Genomic DNA, 18,851 nt, shown 5'->3' on the forward strand with positions numbered 1-18,851 from the left:
TGGACCTCCTGTCCCATGATCCTCTCATATCCCTCTTGCCAATCACCTGTCCAGCTCTTGGCTCCATCCCTCCCCCTCCTGTCTTCTCCTATCATTTTGGATCTCCCCCTTCCCCTCCCACTTTCAAATCTCTTACTAACTCTTCCTTCAGTTAGTCCCGACAAAGGGTTTCGGCTCGAAACGTCGACTGTACCTCTTCCTAGAGATGCTGCCTGGCCTGCTGCGTTCACCAGCAACTTTGATGTGTGTTGCTTGAATTTCCAGCATCTGCAGAATTCCTCATGTTTGCCCACAACCTATGGACTCATTTTGAGCGATTCTTTATCTCTTATCCTCAATATTGCTTGTTTATTTGTTATTATGATTTCTCATTTGTATTTACACAGTAGTTTGTCTTTTGCCACATTGGCTGTTTGTCTATCCTAATGGGTGCTGTCTTTCATTGATTCTACTGTGTTTCTTTGAGTTAGTGTGTATGCCCGTAAGAAAACGAATTTCAAGGCTGTATATGGTGACATATGTACTTTGATCGTAAATTTACTTTTAAGTTTGATATTAAGAGTCCTTGTTTCCTAGGTGTGTCATGGCTAGCTGCATTACAGACACGATTGACATTTGTTGTAGAGCGGTTCTGTTGGTAAGCACATTGGCGAGTGTTCAGTGCGGCAGGAATGGAGCTTTTGAGTTGTGTTAGCAGCCTTTCGAAATATTTCATGATGAAAGGCGTCAGAGCCATCGTGCAGTTTTAGCTGCAACATAACTCGTCAATATTTAACAGGCAGCATCCTAATCACAACGGTAACTATGGAATTCACCTTCATTACCACCGTATCAAACTTGAGTTACCACTCTTATGGATCTTTCACCCCAAGATCCCTCTGTACAGCAATGCTCCTCAGCGTCCTGCCACCTACTATTTGAGTTTCTGCTACATACAGCGAAACTTTCCACAGAATCTACTTCAGAAGGCGCAGCGAACTTCCACGCAAACCCCAACTGAACACGGGTCCCAACCATCGGCTCCTATCGCCGGTGCTGATTGGTGCCCGTGCGTAGAGGTTCGTTGCTATGCGATCTAGAACTGCGCATGCGCGAATGCTGGCTTCCGGTTGCGCCAGGAGGAGGGTCAGGATGTGGCGGCGCCCCTGAGATATTGGCGGCACAGAGCTGAGCAGGGGAAGCTGGATTGATAGATTCAGCGGCAACCGATTCAACACGGTTCGCGCCTGAGCGGTCGGCTCCGGCTGGGAGATGTACAACGTTGAGCTGGCCGAGCTAGTGTGGGGCAGGCGCCCGAGCGGCGGCCTCTCCGATTCCGTCTTCCGCAGATGGACCCAAGGTAGCGGCCCCACCCTGAGTTCACTCAGTCAGCCTGATTGATGAGGCGGTAGGCCCGACGCCTCGCTAGTACCCGATAGTCCCGGCCGATTAAGCGATGCTCAAAGCCTCATTCAGCTCCAGTTTTTCCTCATGCAACCGGCTTGGTCCAACATTCATTCCTCACCCTGTTTTCCTTCTCCCTGGGTAGTGAGGAGATGTACTGTATCGCTACTTTCACTCTCGACTGTTATTTTTTATTAATCATAAACACAAGAAATTCTGCAGATGCTGGAAATCCAAAGCAACACACACAAAATGCTGGAAGAACTCGGCCGATTAGACGGTATCTGTGGAAATGAAGTCGATGTTTCGGGTCGAGACCTTTCAAAGGCTCCTTAAGAAAGAGGGTTCTCGACCCGAAACGTCGACTGTTTATTCATTACCGTAGATTCCTCCAGACCTGCTTGAGTTCTTACAACATTTTGTGTGTTGCTTTTTTTATTGTGCCCTTTCCATTCTTGTCTTCCATTGTCTGTATTTTGCAATCTGCCTTTTCAGTTGGCGCATTTTCAACTCTGCTGCTTGTGGTAGTAACCACTTACAAGCCAGTAATAAAAAGAAAATGCTGGCAGCACTCAGCTTGTCAGCTGTCATCAGTGAAACAGCAATGACATTATCGTTTCAACACAAAGACCCGGAGTCAGCCTTACTCTAGAGACTGCAGCCCGGTTTTAAGATACTCTGATTTTTCTAACAGCGGTATTCCTCCTAATCGCATGGCCATGGAGCACTCTGAAGTGTTTGGTAGTTCGAGTTTTACGTTCAGATATTAAAAAGTCACTGTAAATACTGATACAGCCAAATGGAATTAGCGTGCATGGTCAAAAGGTTTGCCATGAACTTGATGGGTTGAAGGGTCTATTTCAGTACCACAGCATTCTGATTCAGTGACTTAAAGGAAATGTTTGTGTTTTTCTTGTAGTAAGTATATTGGCTTGGTTAAATAGTCATTTGACTGCTCCTGTGTCATGCAACTGACATTGTACTGTTCACTGAAATACTGAAGCCCATTTGAGTTTCCCAACTTTGTTATTTAAAATTGGCAGTGTGCGCGCAGTTGTTCCAACTAGCAGAGTAGACAAGGAACTGCAGATGTTGGTTTCTGGAGCAAAAAATAAATTGCTGGAAAGACTAGATGGCCTGAGTGGCATCTGTGGTGGCAAAAAGGATGGTTGATGTGTTGAAACCTGAACCATCAACTATTCCTGTGCCTCCACGGATGCTCCTGGACCTGTGGTTTATTTAGTTCCATAATCCAGCCATTTGTCCCAGGTTTTGTGGGTACTATGGCAGTCATTATTTTGAGGTATCAGGAAATTAATGGTAGGATACTGAGGTTTGGAAGAACAGAGGGACCTTGGTGTGTATTCTGCAGATACTTGAAGCTGTAGAGTAAGTCAATAAAATATTTGAAATTATGTATGGGATTGTTTCCTTTAAGCCGAGGCGTGCAGTAATAATGCAGTGAGTTGGCTCATAGTTTGATGCTTTATGCAGTTCTAATCACTGTTACAGGAAGGATCGAATAGCCCAGAATTGTTTAAGACAGGAGGCTGATGAGAAACTAAATTGAGGTTAAAATTATTTGGGGCATGTTTAGCTTAAGTAGAAGGGACTGGGATCCATTCAGAGTTTGGGGAGAGGATGATATGGTCTCACATAGATTAAAATTGAATCAAGGGAGATGAATTGGATCTGGCCCCTGTTGCTCAGAAACTTGGTAATGCAGAAGCCATTAATGTATTTAAAGAACTGTGACCTGTGGGGAATGGGGCAGCCTGCTGGGTGATAAGATTAGGCTGGGCAACTTTTAATTCATCTCCATGGAAATAATGGGCTGGATAGCCTTGTGTCGTAAATTCTATATGCTTCTGACAGTTCTTGTGGACTGTTCATTTCATTGCAAGTGTTTTTAATCACTTTTAAAATTTCCTTTGTAGGCTTCGTTTTAAGTCAATCAGAAGCAACAGCCTTGGAACAGTTTGAAGGTGGACCCTGTGCAGTGATAGCACCTGTTCAGGTATAATGCATTGATTTAAAGTCTGTAGTTCTGTTAAATGTGTTGCAATTTTACTTGGTAATCCAGTATATATTTATATATATAATATATCTTATTTATATAATGTGCATTATCAGAAGTCAGTTCAAGTGTTTCCTTCAAGGACTTGTTTGTAGCTTCCAATGAATTTCCATTTTTAAACTTTTTCATACATTTTGCTGGCATGGTGGTTTGACTAACGACGTAATTTTTATTTGTAAAATAATTCAGACGCACAATTGTTCCATGAAATTCAAAGCTACCTAAAAGTAGCAATAGAAATAAGGTGGTGTACAGCATGCTTGCTTTCAGTCAGGGCACCAAATATATAAAAGTTGGAATTTCTTCAAGGTTCTAGTTGGGCCACGTTTGAAGTTTGAGAAAGTAAGGAGGCATGGGATCCAAGGGGACATTGCTTTGTGGATCCAGAACCGGCTTGCCCACAGAAGGCAAAGAGTGGTTGTAGACGGATCATTTTCTGCATGGAGGTCGGTGACCAGTGGTGTGCCTCTGGGATCTGTTCTGGGACCCTTAATCTTCATGATTTTTATAAATGACCTGGATGAGTAAGTAGAGGGATGGGTTAGTAAGTTTGCTGATGACACAAAGGTTGAAGGTGTTGTGGATAGTGTGGAGGGCTGTCAGAGGTTACAGTGGGACATTGATAGGACGCAAAACTGGGCTGAGAAGTGTCAGATGGAGTTCAACCCAGATAAGTGTGAGGTGGTTCACTTTGGTAGGTCAAATATAATGGCAAAATATAGTATTAATGGTAAGACTCTTGGCAGTGTGGAGGATCAGAGGGATCTTGGGGTCCGAGTCCATAGGACGCTCAAAGCAGCTGCGCAGGTTGACTCTGTGGTTAAGAAGGCATATGGTGTATTGACCTTCATCAGTCGTGGAATTGAATTTAGGAGCCGAGAGGTAATGTTGCAGCTATATTGGACCCTGGTCAGACCCCACTTGGAGTACTGTGCTCAGTTCTGGTTGCCTCACTACAGGAAGGATGTGGAAGCCATAGAAAGGGTGCAGAGGAGATTTACAAGGATGTTGCCTGGATTGGGGAGCATGCCTCATGAAAACAGGTTGAGTGAACTCGGCCTTTTCTCCTTGGAGCGACGGAGGATGAGAGGTGACCTGATAGAGGTGTATAAGATGATGAGAGGTATTGATCATGTGGATAGTCAGAAGCTTTTTCCCAGGGCCACAAGAGGACACAGGTTTAAGGTGCTGGGGAGTAGGTACAGAGATGTCAGGAGTAAGTTTTTTTACGGAGAGCAAGTGCGTGGAATGGGCTGCCGGCAATGGTGGTGGAGGCGGATATGATAGGGTCTTTTAAGAGACTTTTGGATAGGTACATGGAGCTTAGAAAAACAGGGCTGTGGGCAACCCTAGTAATTTCTAAAGTAGGGACATGTTCGGCACAACTTTGTGGGCTGAAGGGCCTGTATTGTGCTGTAGGTTTTCTATGTTTCTGTGAAGTATTGTATGTTGTCCTGGTCACCAAACCAAAGGAAGGATGTGAAAACTTTGGAGAGGGTGCAAAAGAGGACATCTGGTTTGGATTGTATTAGCTATAAAGAGGGGTTAGACAAACTTGTATTATTTTCTCTCAAGGGTCAGAAGCTGAGCAGATAGAAGTGCATTAAATTTGAGAGGGCAGACATGAAGAGTCTTTCATAAGATTAATGAAATATTAAAGGACAGTGCTGTAAGTTGAGATGAGAGAAGTTTAAGATTTATATGGCAATTTTGCTTTTGGACAGTGGTATTTGCTTGGACTGTGCTGCTAGCTATGAGAGTAATGTTTAAGAAACATGTAAGTAGGATCATAAACAGAAGAAATCTAAGACTGTGTGCAGGAAGAGAAGACTGGTGTATATTAGCATCTTGGTCAGCATAGACATCATGAACGCAAGATAGCACTATTTTCTGTTCTATGTTTTATAACCATATAAAAATTATATGGCCGAACTCTTACCCTATCCTAGTCCCACCAACCTGCACTCAGCCCATAACCCTCCATTCCTTTCCTGTCCATATATCTATCCAATTTAACTTTAAACGACAACATAGAACCTTCCTCAACCACTTCTGCTGGAAGCTCATTCCACACAGCTACCACTCTCTGAGTAAAGAAGTTCCCCCTCATGTTACCCCTAAACTTTTGTCCTCTAATTCTCAACCCACGTCCTCTTGTTTGAATCTTCCGCACTCTCAATGGAAAAAGTCTAACCACATCAACTCTATCAATCCTCCTCATAATTTTAAACAGCTCTATCAAGTCCCCCCCACAACCTTCTACGCTCCAAAGAATAAAGACCTAACTTGTTCAACCTTTCTCTGTAACTTAGGAGATGAAACCCAGGCAACATTTTAGTAAAACTCCTCTGTACTCTCTCAATTTTATTGACATCTTTCTGATAATTCTGTGACCAGAACTGTACACAGTACTCCAGATTTGGCCTTACCAATGCCTTATACAAATTCAACATTACATCCCGACTCCTATACTCAATGTTCTGATTAATAAAGGCCAGCAAACCAAAAGCTTTCTTCACCACCCTATCCACATGAAATTCCATCTTCAGGGAACTATGCACCATTATTCCTAGATCCCTCTGTTCTATAGCATTCTTTAATTCCCTAACATTTACCATGCATGTCCTATTTTGATTAGTTCTACTAAAATGTAGCACCTCACATTTTTCAGCATTAAACTCCATCTGCCATCTTTCAGCCCACTCTTCTAACAGTCCTAAATCTCTCTGCAAGTTTTGAAAACCTACCTCATCATCCACAACACCACCTATCTTAGTATCATCTGCATACTGACTAATCCAATTTACCACCCCATCATCCAGATCATTAATATATATTACAAACAACATTGGACCCAGTACAGATCCCTGAGGCACTCCGCTACACACCATCCTCCAATCTGACACACAGTTATCCACCACTACTCTCTGGCATCTCCCATCTAGCCACTGCTGAATCCATTTTACTACTTCCATATTAATGCCTAATGATTGAACCTTCCTAACTAACCTTCCGTGTGGAACCTTGTCAAAGGCCTTACTGAAGTCCATATAATCCACATTTTTACCCTCGTCAACTTTCTTGGTAACCTCATCAAAAAATTCAATAAGATTTGTCAAACATAACCTTCCATGCACATATCCACGTTGACTGTTCCTAATCAGACCCTGTCTATCCAGAAAATTTTATATACCATCTCTAAGAATACTTTCCATCAATTTACCCACTACTGACGTTAAACTCACAGGCTGATAATTGCCAGGTTTACTCTTAGAACCCTTTTTAAAATCCTTTTAAACCCTTTTGGTTTCTATCTTCCCCTATTTTTCTGTTTCATTTGGAAATCAAGTGGAAAAGTAACGCTAAATAATTCTGGAATCTGAATCTCTGAATTATATCTCTGAAGTGGTATTATTTGCTGTTGATTTGGTCTTCAGTCCTCTATGTGGGGTGGATAGCTGGAAGGATATTTTGCAGTTTCATCTTTTTAAGTGTTAAATTATGTAGCCTTTCTAAATCCATAAATATATTTCTTATTACATTTATTGTATCCTCAAATGTTTTACAGCTTTTATAACTATTATTTAAAAAATTAATACACTGTCAAAGTTTGAGATGTGCAGTTGCTCAAAACTTGAGTACCGTTTTTAAAAATGGTCTAATAGAATTATTGGTCTGATCATTGGAGTAGTTAAAATTGAATAGGTTGTGGTTAAAATATTCTGACAGCAAATAAGACTTGAAATTTGCAGTTTATATAGAAAATAAATCAGCTTGTGTTAATTTGGTGGTGTTTGACTGCTTCGTGGTCATTAACTTAATTATTAAGTACAAATATTGCCAAACATGCTTGAATTACACTGGATCTGGAAAGAGAAAAGCTGGTTTAAAGTTTCAGGTCAACAAGGTAATGAAAATTTCATGTTATTAAATTCGGTAAAAAAAAAATGGCCATTTGATCTGCGTGTACTTGCAGGCAATGGTTTGTTGGATGCACTTTTGACTTTGCTAATTTGATATAAGCAAAACTGACCATGGGGAAAGAAAGGTAAATTACTAATTTTGCTGATTAATTAGTAATGTGATTTCACACGGGGGTTTATTTTGTTTGAGCTGATAGTACATTCAGTTCACATATTTAGCTCTGGCTTTTTTTTTTGCTTTCAGGCTTACCTTTTAAAGAATATTATGTTTCATTCTGAAAAACCAAACTGGCGAAATTGCACAGGTATGATGTCTTAACCAATCATTTTGCCCAAGGCCTGTGGAGTTCAAATATATGGAAATTGTTTGTGTCTTCCTGTGAGATGAATTTTATGCAAACTTTAAATCATGCATGAGATGATTTTTACAAATAGTTTTAAATTGATCTGTCCACTTAAATTCTGTATGTGGTGTCCTATTACAATTCAGATCTATTTAGCATGAGCTGGTCATTTTTCTCAGAGTTTGGTTAACGACACTGATATGCAAGGTGTCTATTTCTTGCAAAGTGTCCCATATAGCAGCAGTCCCAGCTATCAAAATAGTAAATTGTTTTAAGATGTTGCCATTGTGGATCTATCATAAAACCAGTCAATTAATTTTTCTAGGTTAATAGACGTTAGTTTGTATTGGATATTGATTGGCGGTCTGTTAGTAATACAAGATCATTTATTGCCATTCTTCAGTACGCAAATGTAAAAGAGGATGAAATAATTATTACTTCAGGTCCGATGTAGCATAAAACACATCATAAGCAAAAATAGCACAATGAAAAAAAAGAAAAAGAACAAAACATAAGAAATATAAAAGTAATCCTATAAAACACAGTTTACAAGTAATTGTTTGAGTATAGCCATATACACCTAAGATTAGCTTATTAACATAGATTGTATGTGGATAATGTGGTCCCAGGTGCAGGAGTATCTGTACATGAAGTGAATGTCATTGGATTAAACATCAGAAGCATAACCAGAGTATAAACAAAAGTTATGTCATTGAAAATTAAAAATTCAAATTCAGGACTGAAAAAAGGAGTTGGAAATAAACTGATAACTGGTGTCATGAGAATGACTTCAAAAATAGTTGTGATGTTATTTATAAATTTTCTAGAGAGGTTCTTTTTCCCTTCCCAGTTTGCTCTAAAAGTGACAACTCCCACACTATCTTTGTGTTAAGGCTTCTTTTTGGTTATTGGATGTGGCTGGCAAGGGTAGCTTTTATTGCCTATACCTTGTCTTCTATCATAGCATTCCTTCTGGAGAGGGTATTGGCAAAGTGGCTGTTGAAGGTTTTTGCCCCACTGAAATAGTTTGCAACACAGATGGTAGCCTGTAGTTAGTGTTGTAATGTGATAGAGATTGTGGGTTTGTGAGATGCCATCAGTAACCTGGATGGGTACACCACTGCTGGAAGTTAACACTTAAGCAACCCAGAAATGCAGCTACTTTGTGCTGGCAAGTTTTGAGGTTCTGGGGCATTGCTGCCATTCATCCAGGCAAGTTGATGCCTTTTAAATGGTGCAAATTGGGATGTTATTTTAAAAGATCCCATTATTCTATAAAATGTAGTTTTCAATTTTTTTCACTTATTGTTCAACTAACAACAAATGTCTCTGTTTTGTTATATCTAATCCTTATGGTTGAAGCTACAGTTTGCAAGGAAAAGGTTGTGAACCCTTGGTTTTCTGCATTAATTACTCATGAAATATGTCTGATCTACATCTAAGTCACAATAACAGACAAACACAATCTGCCTAAACTAATAACACAAACAATTGTACATTTCATGTCTTTATTGAACGCATTGTTTAATCATTCATAGTCCAGGCTGGAAAATGTATGTGAATCCTTGTGCTTAATAACTGGTAGAACCTCCTTTGGCAGCAGTAGCCTCCACCAAATGTTTGCTGTTACTGCTGATCAGATTTGTACAATGCCGGGGAGGAATTTTAGATCATTTCTGCATACAAAACTGTGTCAGTTCCTCAGTATTTCTATGATACCTTGTATGAACAGCCTTCTTTGGGTCATGCCACAGCATCTCAATTGAGTTAAGGTCTGGACTCTGACACAGCAGTTCCAAAACACAAATTTTCTTCTTTTTAAACCATTCTGTTGATTTACTCTTGTGTTTTGGATCATTGTCGTGTTGCATCATCCAACTTCTATTCAGCCTCGGGTGACAGACTGCTACCCTGACAAATGTCTTGATACAATTTTGAGTTCATTGTTCCTTCAACGATTGCAAGCTACCCAAGCCCTGGGGCAGCAAAGCAGGCTCAAACCATGATGCTCCTTCCACTGTACTTCACAGTTGGGATGAGGTTTTGGTGTTGGTGTATAGTACCGTTTTTCCTCCAAACATAGCAGTATGCATTTCTGCCAAAAGGTTCAACTTTTGTGTCATCTGTGTACAGAGCATTGTCCCAGAAATGTTATGGAACATCCAGGTGAACTTTTGTAAACCTGAGACGTGCGGTAATTTTTTTTGAGAGCAGTGGTTTCCTCTAGTGTCTTTTCCTGAACCCCATTCTTGTTCAGTGTTTTTCTTATAGTGGACACATGAACAGAGACTTTAGCAAGTTGTAGAGATTTCTGAAGGTCTTTTGCTGTTATCCATGGGTTCTTTTTCATCTCCTTCAGCATTGCATATTTCACTATTTGTGTGACCTTTGTAGGATGCGCACTCTTAGGGAGATTAGCAACAGTACTGAGTTTCTTCCATTTGCAGACAGTTTCTCTTTCTGTCGACAAATGAACCCTCAGGTCTTTAGAAATGCTTTTCTAGCCTTTACCAGCTTCATGCATCTCTACTATTCTTCTAAGGTCCTCTGAAGTTGTTTTGATTGAGCCATTGTGCACATAAACAGATCTTTCTTGAGAAGAGCAGGCTCTGTCAGTAACCTGACTTGGTGTGCCTTTTTATTGGGCAGGGCATCTCTACAACCCACATCTCCAATTTTATCTCATTGGTTGGAACACCTGACTCCAAATAGCTTTTGTCGAAAGCACTAACCCAGAGGTTGACAGACCTTTTTCTGAACCTAGACTGTGATTGTTTAAATGGTGAACTCAGTATTGACACTTGTATGCTATTAGTTTAGGCAGATTATATTTGTCTATTATTGTGACTTAGATGAAGATCAGACCATATTTTGAATAACTTATGCAGAAAACCAGGTAACTGGAAAGGATTCACAAACTTTTTCTTGCAACTGTACATAGAGATTCATTCTTTCCTGATATTCTGTCCTAGATTAACAGTTGGTGTGAAGTGAATCTTTTGACAAAAGCAAGGCTAGTATTACTGTATTATTGATCTTTTACCCTGCCTGATAAATTTTGTTTAGCTGATGATGTTACTTACAAATGCAGGTTTTAAATTTCTGTCAATTTCAGAAGAAGAGCTTAAGCATCTTTTCTGCCTCACTCTGACTGAGATTCTAGAAAATGCTAGATTAAACAACTCCAGTCCTTACTGTTTGGTAATGTGGGCAAGAGGAAAAACATCAGAAGAACATGCCAGTATTTCTGAAAATCAGCCAGAGTCCAGTCAAGGGACTGAAGAGGATCAGCTCTGTAAGAAACCACCTTTTTGGATAAATAATTATATATGATGGTGAATATTTCTATTTTTTAAAGAAATAATTTTGCTTTTGCTTGCCTAATTTGTGCAGTCTGCATGCCTGTTTACAATTCTTAAATTGAATCTGGAGCTATTCATTAATTTTGATTTCATGCAGAATATAGCTATATTTTGTAATATTGATATTTAATAGAAATAACTTCAGCTCAGATGTTGGATAAATATTGTTAATTCAAACTTGGTCGTTTTAATTGTTTTTCAGTACTGGATGAGTTGAAAATGTTGAGAAATTGTTCTTTGTTTTTATAATGATGGAAATAAAATAACTCAAGGAAAGTAATGGAAAATTATACTTAATCATTGTTAAATGTAGACTTCAAGTTCAATTCAATGTCAGTCACATCATGATTCAAGCTATTTCTGCAAGAGTGAAATTCAAGTTTCCATGTCATACGTAACTGTGGTCATGAGCTCCTGCCTTGCTTTCTCAGGATAGTGTGGCAGGAGTCTGTGTTGGCACGTGTCACAGTTTTGCTATTGTCTCTTGGACAAATAGTAGTACAACAGATATTATTTGTGGATGGCCTCTTGCCCTTGCAGTGCAGTTTTCACTTGTGAACTGATGTCATTCCTAAAAGGTTTTTATATTTTTGTTCTTGCTTTTTAGATAATGTTCTAAGCTGTTGTTCTCAGGCCATGACCTTAAAAACATCTAGAGCAATTTATACAAAATGCTGGAGGAAATCGGTGGGACAGGCAGAGTGCATGGAAATAAACAGTCAAAATTTTGGGCGATGATCCTTCTTAATACTGGAAAGGAAGGGGGAAGATACTAGAAGAAAAAGGTAGGGGAGAGGAAGAGGGGTAGGTAGAAGGTAATAGATGAAGCCAGGTGGGTAGGAAAGGTAAAAAGCTGGAGATGAAGGAATCTGGTAGGAGGAAAGTGGACTATAAGAGAAAGGGGAGGAGGAGAGGATCTTCTCCATACCCACCTTTTCAAGATGTTTCGGGATCAATGTTTTTCTATAAATGATAGCACCAATTTTGTGCTCTCAACTCCGGATGAGGTCTCAATAGTGCTATGCTTAACCGAGGTCTTACAGTGCTTTTGCATCCAGCTGCCTTGCAGTAAATAATCACATTCTGTTTAATTCTATACTTGGAGTATTGTGTACACACTCTTGTCTTTCAAGCTGGAGAGAGTGCAGAAGAGGTTTTCAAGGATGCTCCCTGAACTAAGGAACTGAATTATAGGGAGAGGTTGCCTGCGCTGGGTAAGGTGAGAGGGATGATCATCATCCTTTCCCCAAGGTCAGGGAGCCCAAAATGAGAGAGCATAGGTACAAGGTTTTAACAAAAAAAAGAGTTGAGAGGTAACTGCACAAGGTTGTGAATACCTGGAATGAGCTGTCAGAGGAAGTATAAATGTATCATATAAGATGATGTTGGATGGGTACGTGGAAGTGGAGTAATATCCTAGTTTGCAAGTGATGCAAAGCTGTGTGCGAATGTGAGCTATTAGAATGAAAAGAAGCTCCTGTGTAATTTGAACAGGTGCAGTACAATGTGGATAAATGATGTTACCCACCTCGAAGGCAAAAAAAAAAGGCCAATTATCTGATGGGTAGCAGGTAAAGAGCAGTAGACCTGAGTGTTTTTGTGCACCATTTGCTGAAAGTGCAACAGGTAATTCAGAAACTAAGTGGTACGTTATCCTTCATAGCAAGAGGACAAGTGCAGGAGTAGGAATGTCTTGTGCGCAGTTTTCATCTCCACATATCAGAAGTTGTTTTTGCTGTGGAAGGAGTGCAGTGAATGTTCAGCAGACATTCTTGCGATGACTGGGCTGATCGAAGAAGAAAGATACAACTTGCATTCACTTAACTTTTTGAAAGAATGGGGGGAGGGCATATCACGGTGATCTACAGAGTACTTGAATGGACCAGGCAGATTCAGAAAGGATGTATCTTTCTGGCGCTGGGGAGATTGGAACCAATGGTCATGGTCCAAGGATAAGAGGTAATTTATAACTAAGATGAGTAGACTGTCTTTCAGCCAGGAGTGAATCTCCAGAATTCTCTATCACAATTTGTTAAAGACAAGTCATTAGATGTGTTCGTGAATTTGAATATTGGGGCTTAATGAATACAGAGGGGGAAGCCAGAGCAGTGTACCAAATTTGGATGATCGGATCTGGCAATTTCATAAGCAAGGAGTGACATCCTGAACTATTGCACAAACATTTATGATACATATTAGATCTTGTTAGTAAGATGCATGGATGTCAATATACACAAACTTAAAATTACCAATAATTGCACAGTTCAATAAAAAATGGTTCCGGACTAAGTGCACGCAAGTTAATTTGTAGCACCATTACAGCCTATATTGTGAATGGGGAAAATAGTCTGAATGGTCAAATGCTTCACTACTCATTTTCCTAGTGCTGTAGTAATTATTGAGTAAGAAGGAAGGTAAACATTGAAAAGGAAAGGGAATTGACCTGGTTCCTTTAGGTAAGAAAAAAATTTAGGCAGCTATATTTGTTATATTAAAGAAAAAGGGGAGAAACAATCTTGACCCTAATCTTAACCTTTCAGGCACTTAGTTTTGGCAGTCTCGTTGTTAATGGTCTTAAAGAGATGCTGCAGAATTACAGACCAGAGCTGATATCAATAATTGAAGTATTAGAAATCTGTGGTTCTAAAGAAGTTAAAATCTGCTTTGCAATGTAGAACATATGAGCATTTGGAGAAAATTAAAAGGAAAATTGGAATATATTCTTTTCAGAGCCCAAATTTTCCCTAGGGTGAATTTTTTTGTCTCCTGGTAGGTAGAAAAATTGAACTATTACTGACTGCTATTCGGGCTTGCAATTCGTGAAATGGGTGAGATCAGTGGAGAGTGATGTATTGTTAAATGCAGCTTAACAAGGTTGACTTTGTTGACACTATTGAATTAAATTGACTTTATTACTTACATCTTTCATATACGCAAGTAAAAATCTTTTAAGTCTCCATCTCAATGTGCAATTTATAATAAATAGTATGTACAACAGGATAGTGAATATAACATAGAAATACATTTGTGTCAGCATGAATTAAGTAGTCTGATAGCCTGGTGGAAGAAGCTGTCCTGGAGCCTGTTGGTCCTGGCTTTTATGCTGTGCTTCCGTTTCCCGGATGGTAGCAGATCGAACAGTTTGTGGTTGGGGTGACCCTGGTCCCCAATGATCCTTTGAGCCCTTTTTACACACCTGTCTTTGTAAATGTTCTGGATAGTGAGAACTTCACATCTACAGATGTGGTGGGCTGTCTCCACCACTCTCTGCAGAATCCTGCGATTGAGGGAAGTACAGTTCTCATACCAGGCAGTGATGCAGTCAGTCAGGATGCTCTCAGTTGTGCCCCTATGGAAAGTTATGATTTGGGGGGCCACACCAAACTCCTCAACCGTCTGAAGTGACAGAGGTGTTGTTATGCCTGTTCACCACACAGCCGGTATGTGCAGACCGTGTGAGATCCTTGTTAATGTTTATGCTGAGGAACTTAAAGCTGTTCACTCTCTTAACCCAAGATCTATTGATGTCAATAGGGGTAGCCTGTCTCCATTCTGCTTGTAGTCCACAACCAGCTCCTTTGTTTTTGTAACATTGAGGAGAAGGTTGTTTTCTTGACTCCACTGTATCAGGGTGATAACTTCATCTCTGTAGGTTGCCTCGCTATTATTTGAGATTAGGCCAATCAGTGTAGTGTTGTCAGCAAATTTAACTAGCAGATTAGAGCTGTGGGTGGTGACAAAGTCATGAGTTATATAGAGAGTAAAGGTGGGGGCTTAGTACACAGACCTGAGAGGCACCTCTGTTGAGGGGCAGAGGTGAGTGAGCCCACTCTTACCACCTGTTGGCAATCTGACAGGAAGTCCAGGATCAAGCAAGGGTGAAGGCCGGGATGTCTGACCTTCTTGTCGAGCCTGGAGGGAATTATGGTGTTGAATGCTGAACTGCAGTTCAAGAACAGCATTCTCACATAAGCATCCCTCTTCTCCAGGTGTGTAGAGCTGTGGCTATTGCATTATCTGTCGCTCGGTTGCGTCAGTAGGCGAATTGTAGGGGGTCCTGTGTGGTTGGTAGCAAGCTGCAGATGTAGTCCTTGACCAGCCTCTCAAAGCGTTTGCATATTATTGAGGTGAGCGTGACAGGGCTTAAGTTGTTCAGACACATTACGTTGTTACTATTAAGAGATCAATGTGCCTGATGAAAAACAACAAACCAATTTTGAAATATCTGGACTCAAATGACAAAACTGGGCATCATTTATTTTGATTTTGGCTTCCAGTTGCACAACTCAACACAATCTAAATAGTACTTTAAATACTTGTTGTCAGTATCATTTGGTGTGGTGGTTCTAATGGAAAAGGGAAACCTTGTATTGGGCCTGTAAATTAAAAGGGAAGATTTGGTGGATGCATTGAGGAGTTAATTTATTATTCTGCTTATAACTTAATTTTACTCTTATCTACCCAATGTCCTGAAAAACCTGATAGAGGCATGTTTCTTTAATAAGTAACACCTGATTGTTTTCATTAAAGAGTTAAGAGCTGCATAATGATCGCTTTCTTAGAGGAATATGTTTATGGTAATGAGTTTTAATGAGAGTTGAACACTTTTTGTTTACTAAATATTATAATGATTTTGGTGGTTTATATTAGAATACACTCAGACCCCGCATAGCGTTGATTCATTACAATGTGATTATTCAATTCTTTATTGAAATTTTTTTAGATGACAAAAATTCATTCTAAACAACATTTAAAACTTCTCAAGGGTGGTCGCCATTACAGTAAGCATTTAGTCAGCCAATGAAAGTGCTTTGTATATGTTCTGAGCCATTCACAGCTAATCACATATTCGTTCATGGTCTGCCTCCCCTGCGTGTGTAAACATTCTTGCTGCCTTGCAAACTTATTCCATCTTTTTCACCCATGATGTCTGGAAAATGGCCTGTAACTTCCAGTGAGGGGAGTACATGTAAGATGTCTAGGAAAAGCATCAGCATGGATGTGGAACTGCAAGTAATACGGCGTGAGGATGTTAATTTGGTGATGTTGAAGAGTTACTACACTCTCATGGTGAGAGCCTTATTAACAAAGAGCTTTGAGAATTGGTAGAGCAACACATCCTGGATGAATCTGAGGACATGGAGAAGAGGAAACTCCAGCAAGAAATGTCAGCAGAAAATTTCTCATCACTAGCATCACCATGATCTCACAAATCATGGACCGGTTCATTGATAATGACTCTGACTGGGAGTGAAACGATAAGGCAAAGAGAGGTGTTTTCGACATGATTTCCTGTTAACTGAGAATTGCTTCATGAGAGGAAACTTAAGAAAAAGCAGTCAAATCTCGACGCCTACTTGAAGAAGAAGAAGCCAAAGTTAGAGGAGGACCCACAGCCTGGTCCCTCTAAGATGTAACCACTGCTTGCTTCCCTCCACGGCTGCTGCAATGTGTTGCTGCTCCACTGATGTACAGGTTAGGCCTAATGGTGTGTTACTCCGCAAATTACTGTGTGTACATAAAATAGTGTCATATATCTTAGATTTGATTTTTTAAAAATCAGGCACATGTCTATTTACATAATGTTATAATAACCCCGCATAGCACTGATTTACATAGCGCTCCACCTTCGAGGAACGCATCCTCAGCATTAAGCGAGGTCTGAGTGTATTAGTGTGATTAAAATTATAGTTGTGATTTAAAAATGTAAGGATAGCTTTAATAATCTTCAATACATAACAGTTTAAAAATAGCTTTAAAAACTGCTCACCATTTACTTCAATTAACCTTAACACTGAATGCTTTGTGACAGCTTTGCAATGTATAATCTTGTTTGTTTTATTGCTGTCTGTGGTGCTGAAAAGTGTCTGGTTTTGTGCATAGCTGCCTTGGCTGCAGAGGAGCTTGGCTCTGAGCGATTTCATACACTGATTCAGTAAGTAATTCACTGCTACTAGACTTAAGTGAGCATGAATACTGTTTTTATTGTAATGTTATGTACTAATTGATTTTTGTTCCATTCTTTCTTCAACATCCTTTCTTTCCTGAAGATGCTATTTCCCTAAAGTAGTGTAATTTTGCAAGCAAGAAATCTTGCTCTGAAATATTGCACAATTAAGATACATATTAAATGTTGTTAGCATGATACATGGATGTTAATATGCATATGCTTACAATTGGGGATGTATTAAAGATTATTGCCAGGCTAAACTAATTTGTGGAATTTTAATCCCAATCTCTATTGAGATTAGCTAATTGATACATATTCAAATTTATCATCTATATGTAACAGCAGAAGTGGTCTTTAGGATAACTAATAATATTGTGACGTGAATGAGAAACAAATTTACCTATCTTTTTAATTGTTTCTGCCTGGAAGGGTTACCGAGCGAATAGGTTCAAAGTTGAAAAAACCTGAAAGGTGTTGATATACATGTAAAATTATGTTAAGCTTCATTGAAAATTATGCATTAAATGTGCATTAAAATATATTATAAACTGAAATACAATGCTGAGACTTGTGTTTAGCAAGCCACTGCATTTATGAAAAATACAGATCTGTTATTATCAGAATGAGCCTTTACTTTTCACATTGCTACTTAATGGAATCCTTACTCAAAGTAAGACTGAATTTCAAGCTGATTCTATTTCATAGAATGTGATGTAGCAAGGTATAATTTTAAACGAGCCTCTGAACTCAGCTAAGCCAGATGGCAGCGTTTTGGAAACATTGACAATTTTCAAGTCAGTGTACAGAAAAATTAAGCAGTTTTGCATTTCATTGCAACTTAATTATATATTGTAATTGATCTACAGGAATTGGTATGTAAACAATGATACATTTATTCTTTCTAATATCCTGTCCTTTGTCCCTGGCTTTTTTGCAAATGGAGTACTACAAAACCAATTAATACTAATTAACTTGATAATTTTCAGTCAGGTATATGAGTATCTTGTATCATTGAGATATATTTTTATTTCTTAGGCTAGTCTTTTTGCTTTTTTTTAAATGTAGGTTTGATGTAGCAAAGGTCTTGTGTTAATATCTTGCTCTCCCAATACACTAATGAACTGGAAGATGTACTTTGCAGTTGTAATTATTTGGAACTCCATTCAGCATAGTTCAGACTGCAGTGTGTTAGTGGCATGATTATCGTATTGCAGTTTCATTGTAATTACAATGTTTGTTTTTCCATGAACCAATACTGATTGGAAATCATATTCAGAATCTTTTCCTGAATTTATAAGAGTAGTTTTCAGCTGATTTCATCATATACAAGTTAAATTATTTGATCCCATTTATCAAGGCGTAGTATTGTGCAAAGTTTGTCTGATTTTATTTTTGCTGATTAAACTACGTTCTTTCTCTCCATCCACTATTTAATGATACAAGATTTTAAAAAAAGTAAAGCTACTATTAGTGAATGATTTGCTTAAAAGTGCAAGTTGTGATATATAAGAGTTCTAAAAAAAATCCTCCGATAGACTATTATTACCTCTAATGACCCTATTAAATTTGAATCTTGTGTAGATGACATTTTGAAGATGACTAAGTTATTAAGATTTATCAATTCAATCAATTTTTCAGAAAGCGTACATTTGAAAGTGTGACAGAATTGAAGGAGGCAGTTTTAAATCAGTATTCAACCTGGAAGAATCGATTTGGAGTCTTGCTTTTTCTTTATTCTGTCATTTTAACAAAGGTTAGTTCACTTTAATATGTTTGTTCCTTATTATAACCTGAACTTGTCAAGTAATATGA

The 18,851-nt window shown here is 39.0% G+C and overlaps 1 protein-coding gene across 3 annotated transcripts in view; it reads left to right on the plus strand.

The window, feature by feature from the left end:
* The first annotated feature begins 1,113 nt into the window (after nucleotides 1-1,113).
* The window catches only part of mindy3 (MINDY lysine 48 deubiquitinase 3), a 120,867-nt gene continuing 103,129 nt past the window's right edge, over nucleotides 1,114-18,851 (plus strand). The window contains exons 1-6 of one of the 3 annotated variants that reach the window (XM_072253736.1): nucleotides 1,114-1,339; nucleotides 3,321-3,400; nucleotides 7,628-7,688; nucleotides 10,819-11,022; nucleotides 16,973-17,024; nucleotides 18,678-18,792. In XM_072253736.1, coding sequence (XP_072109837.1) covers nucleotides 1,252-1,339; nucleotides 3,321-3,400; nucleotides 7,628-7,688; nucleotides 10,819-11,022; nucleotides 16,973-17,024; nucleotides 18,678-18,792 — 600 coding nt within the window. In that variant the 5' untranslated portion in view covers nucleotides 1,114-1,251. Of the gene's footprint in view, nucleotides 1,340-3,320; nucleotides 3,401-7,627; nucleotides 7,689-10,818; nucleotides 11,063-16,953; nucleotides 17,025-18,677; nucleotides 18,793-18,851 lie in introns of those variants that run through there. The other 2 variants (XM_072253737.1, XM_072253738.1) reach the window with 2 other exon arrangements.

This window comes from Mobula birostris, chromosome 3 (assembly GCF_030028105.1).
Source record: "Mobula birostris isolate sMobBir1 chromosome 3, sMobBir1.hap1, whole genome shotgun sequence".
Taxonomy (NCBI): Eukaryota; Metazoa; Chordata; class Chondrichthyes; order Myliobatiformes; family Myliobatidae; genus Mobula; species Mobula birostris.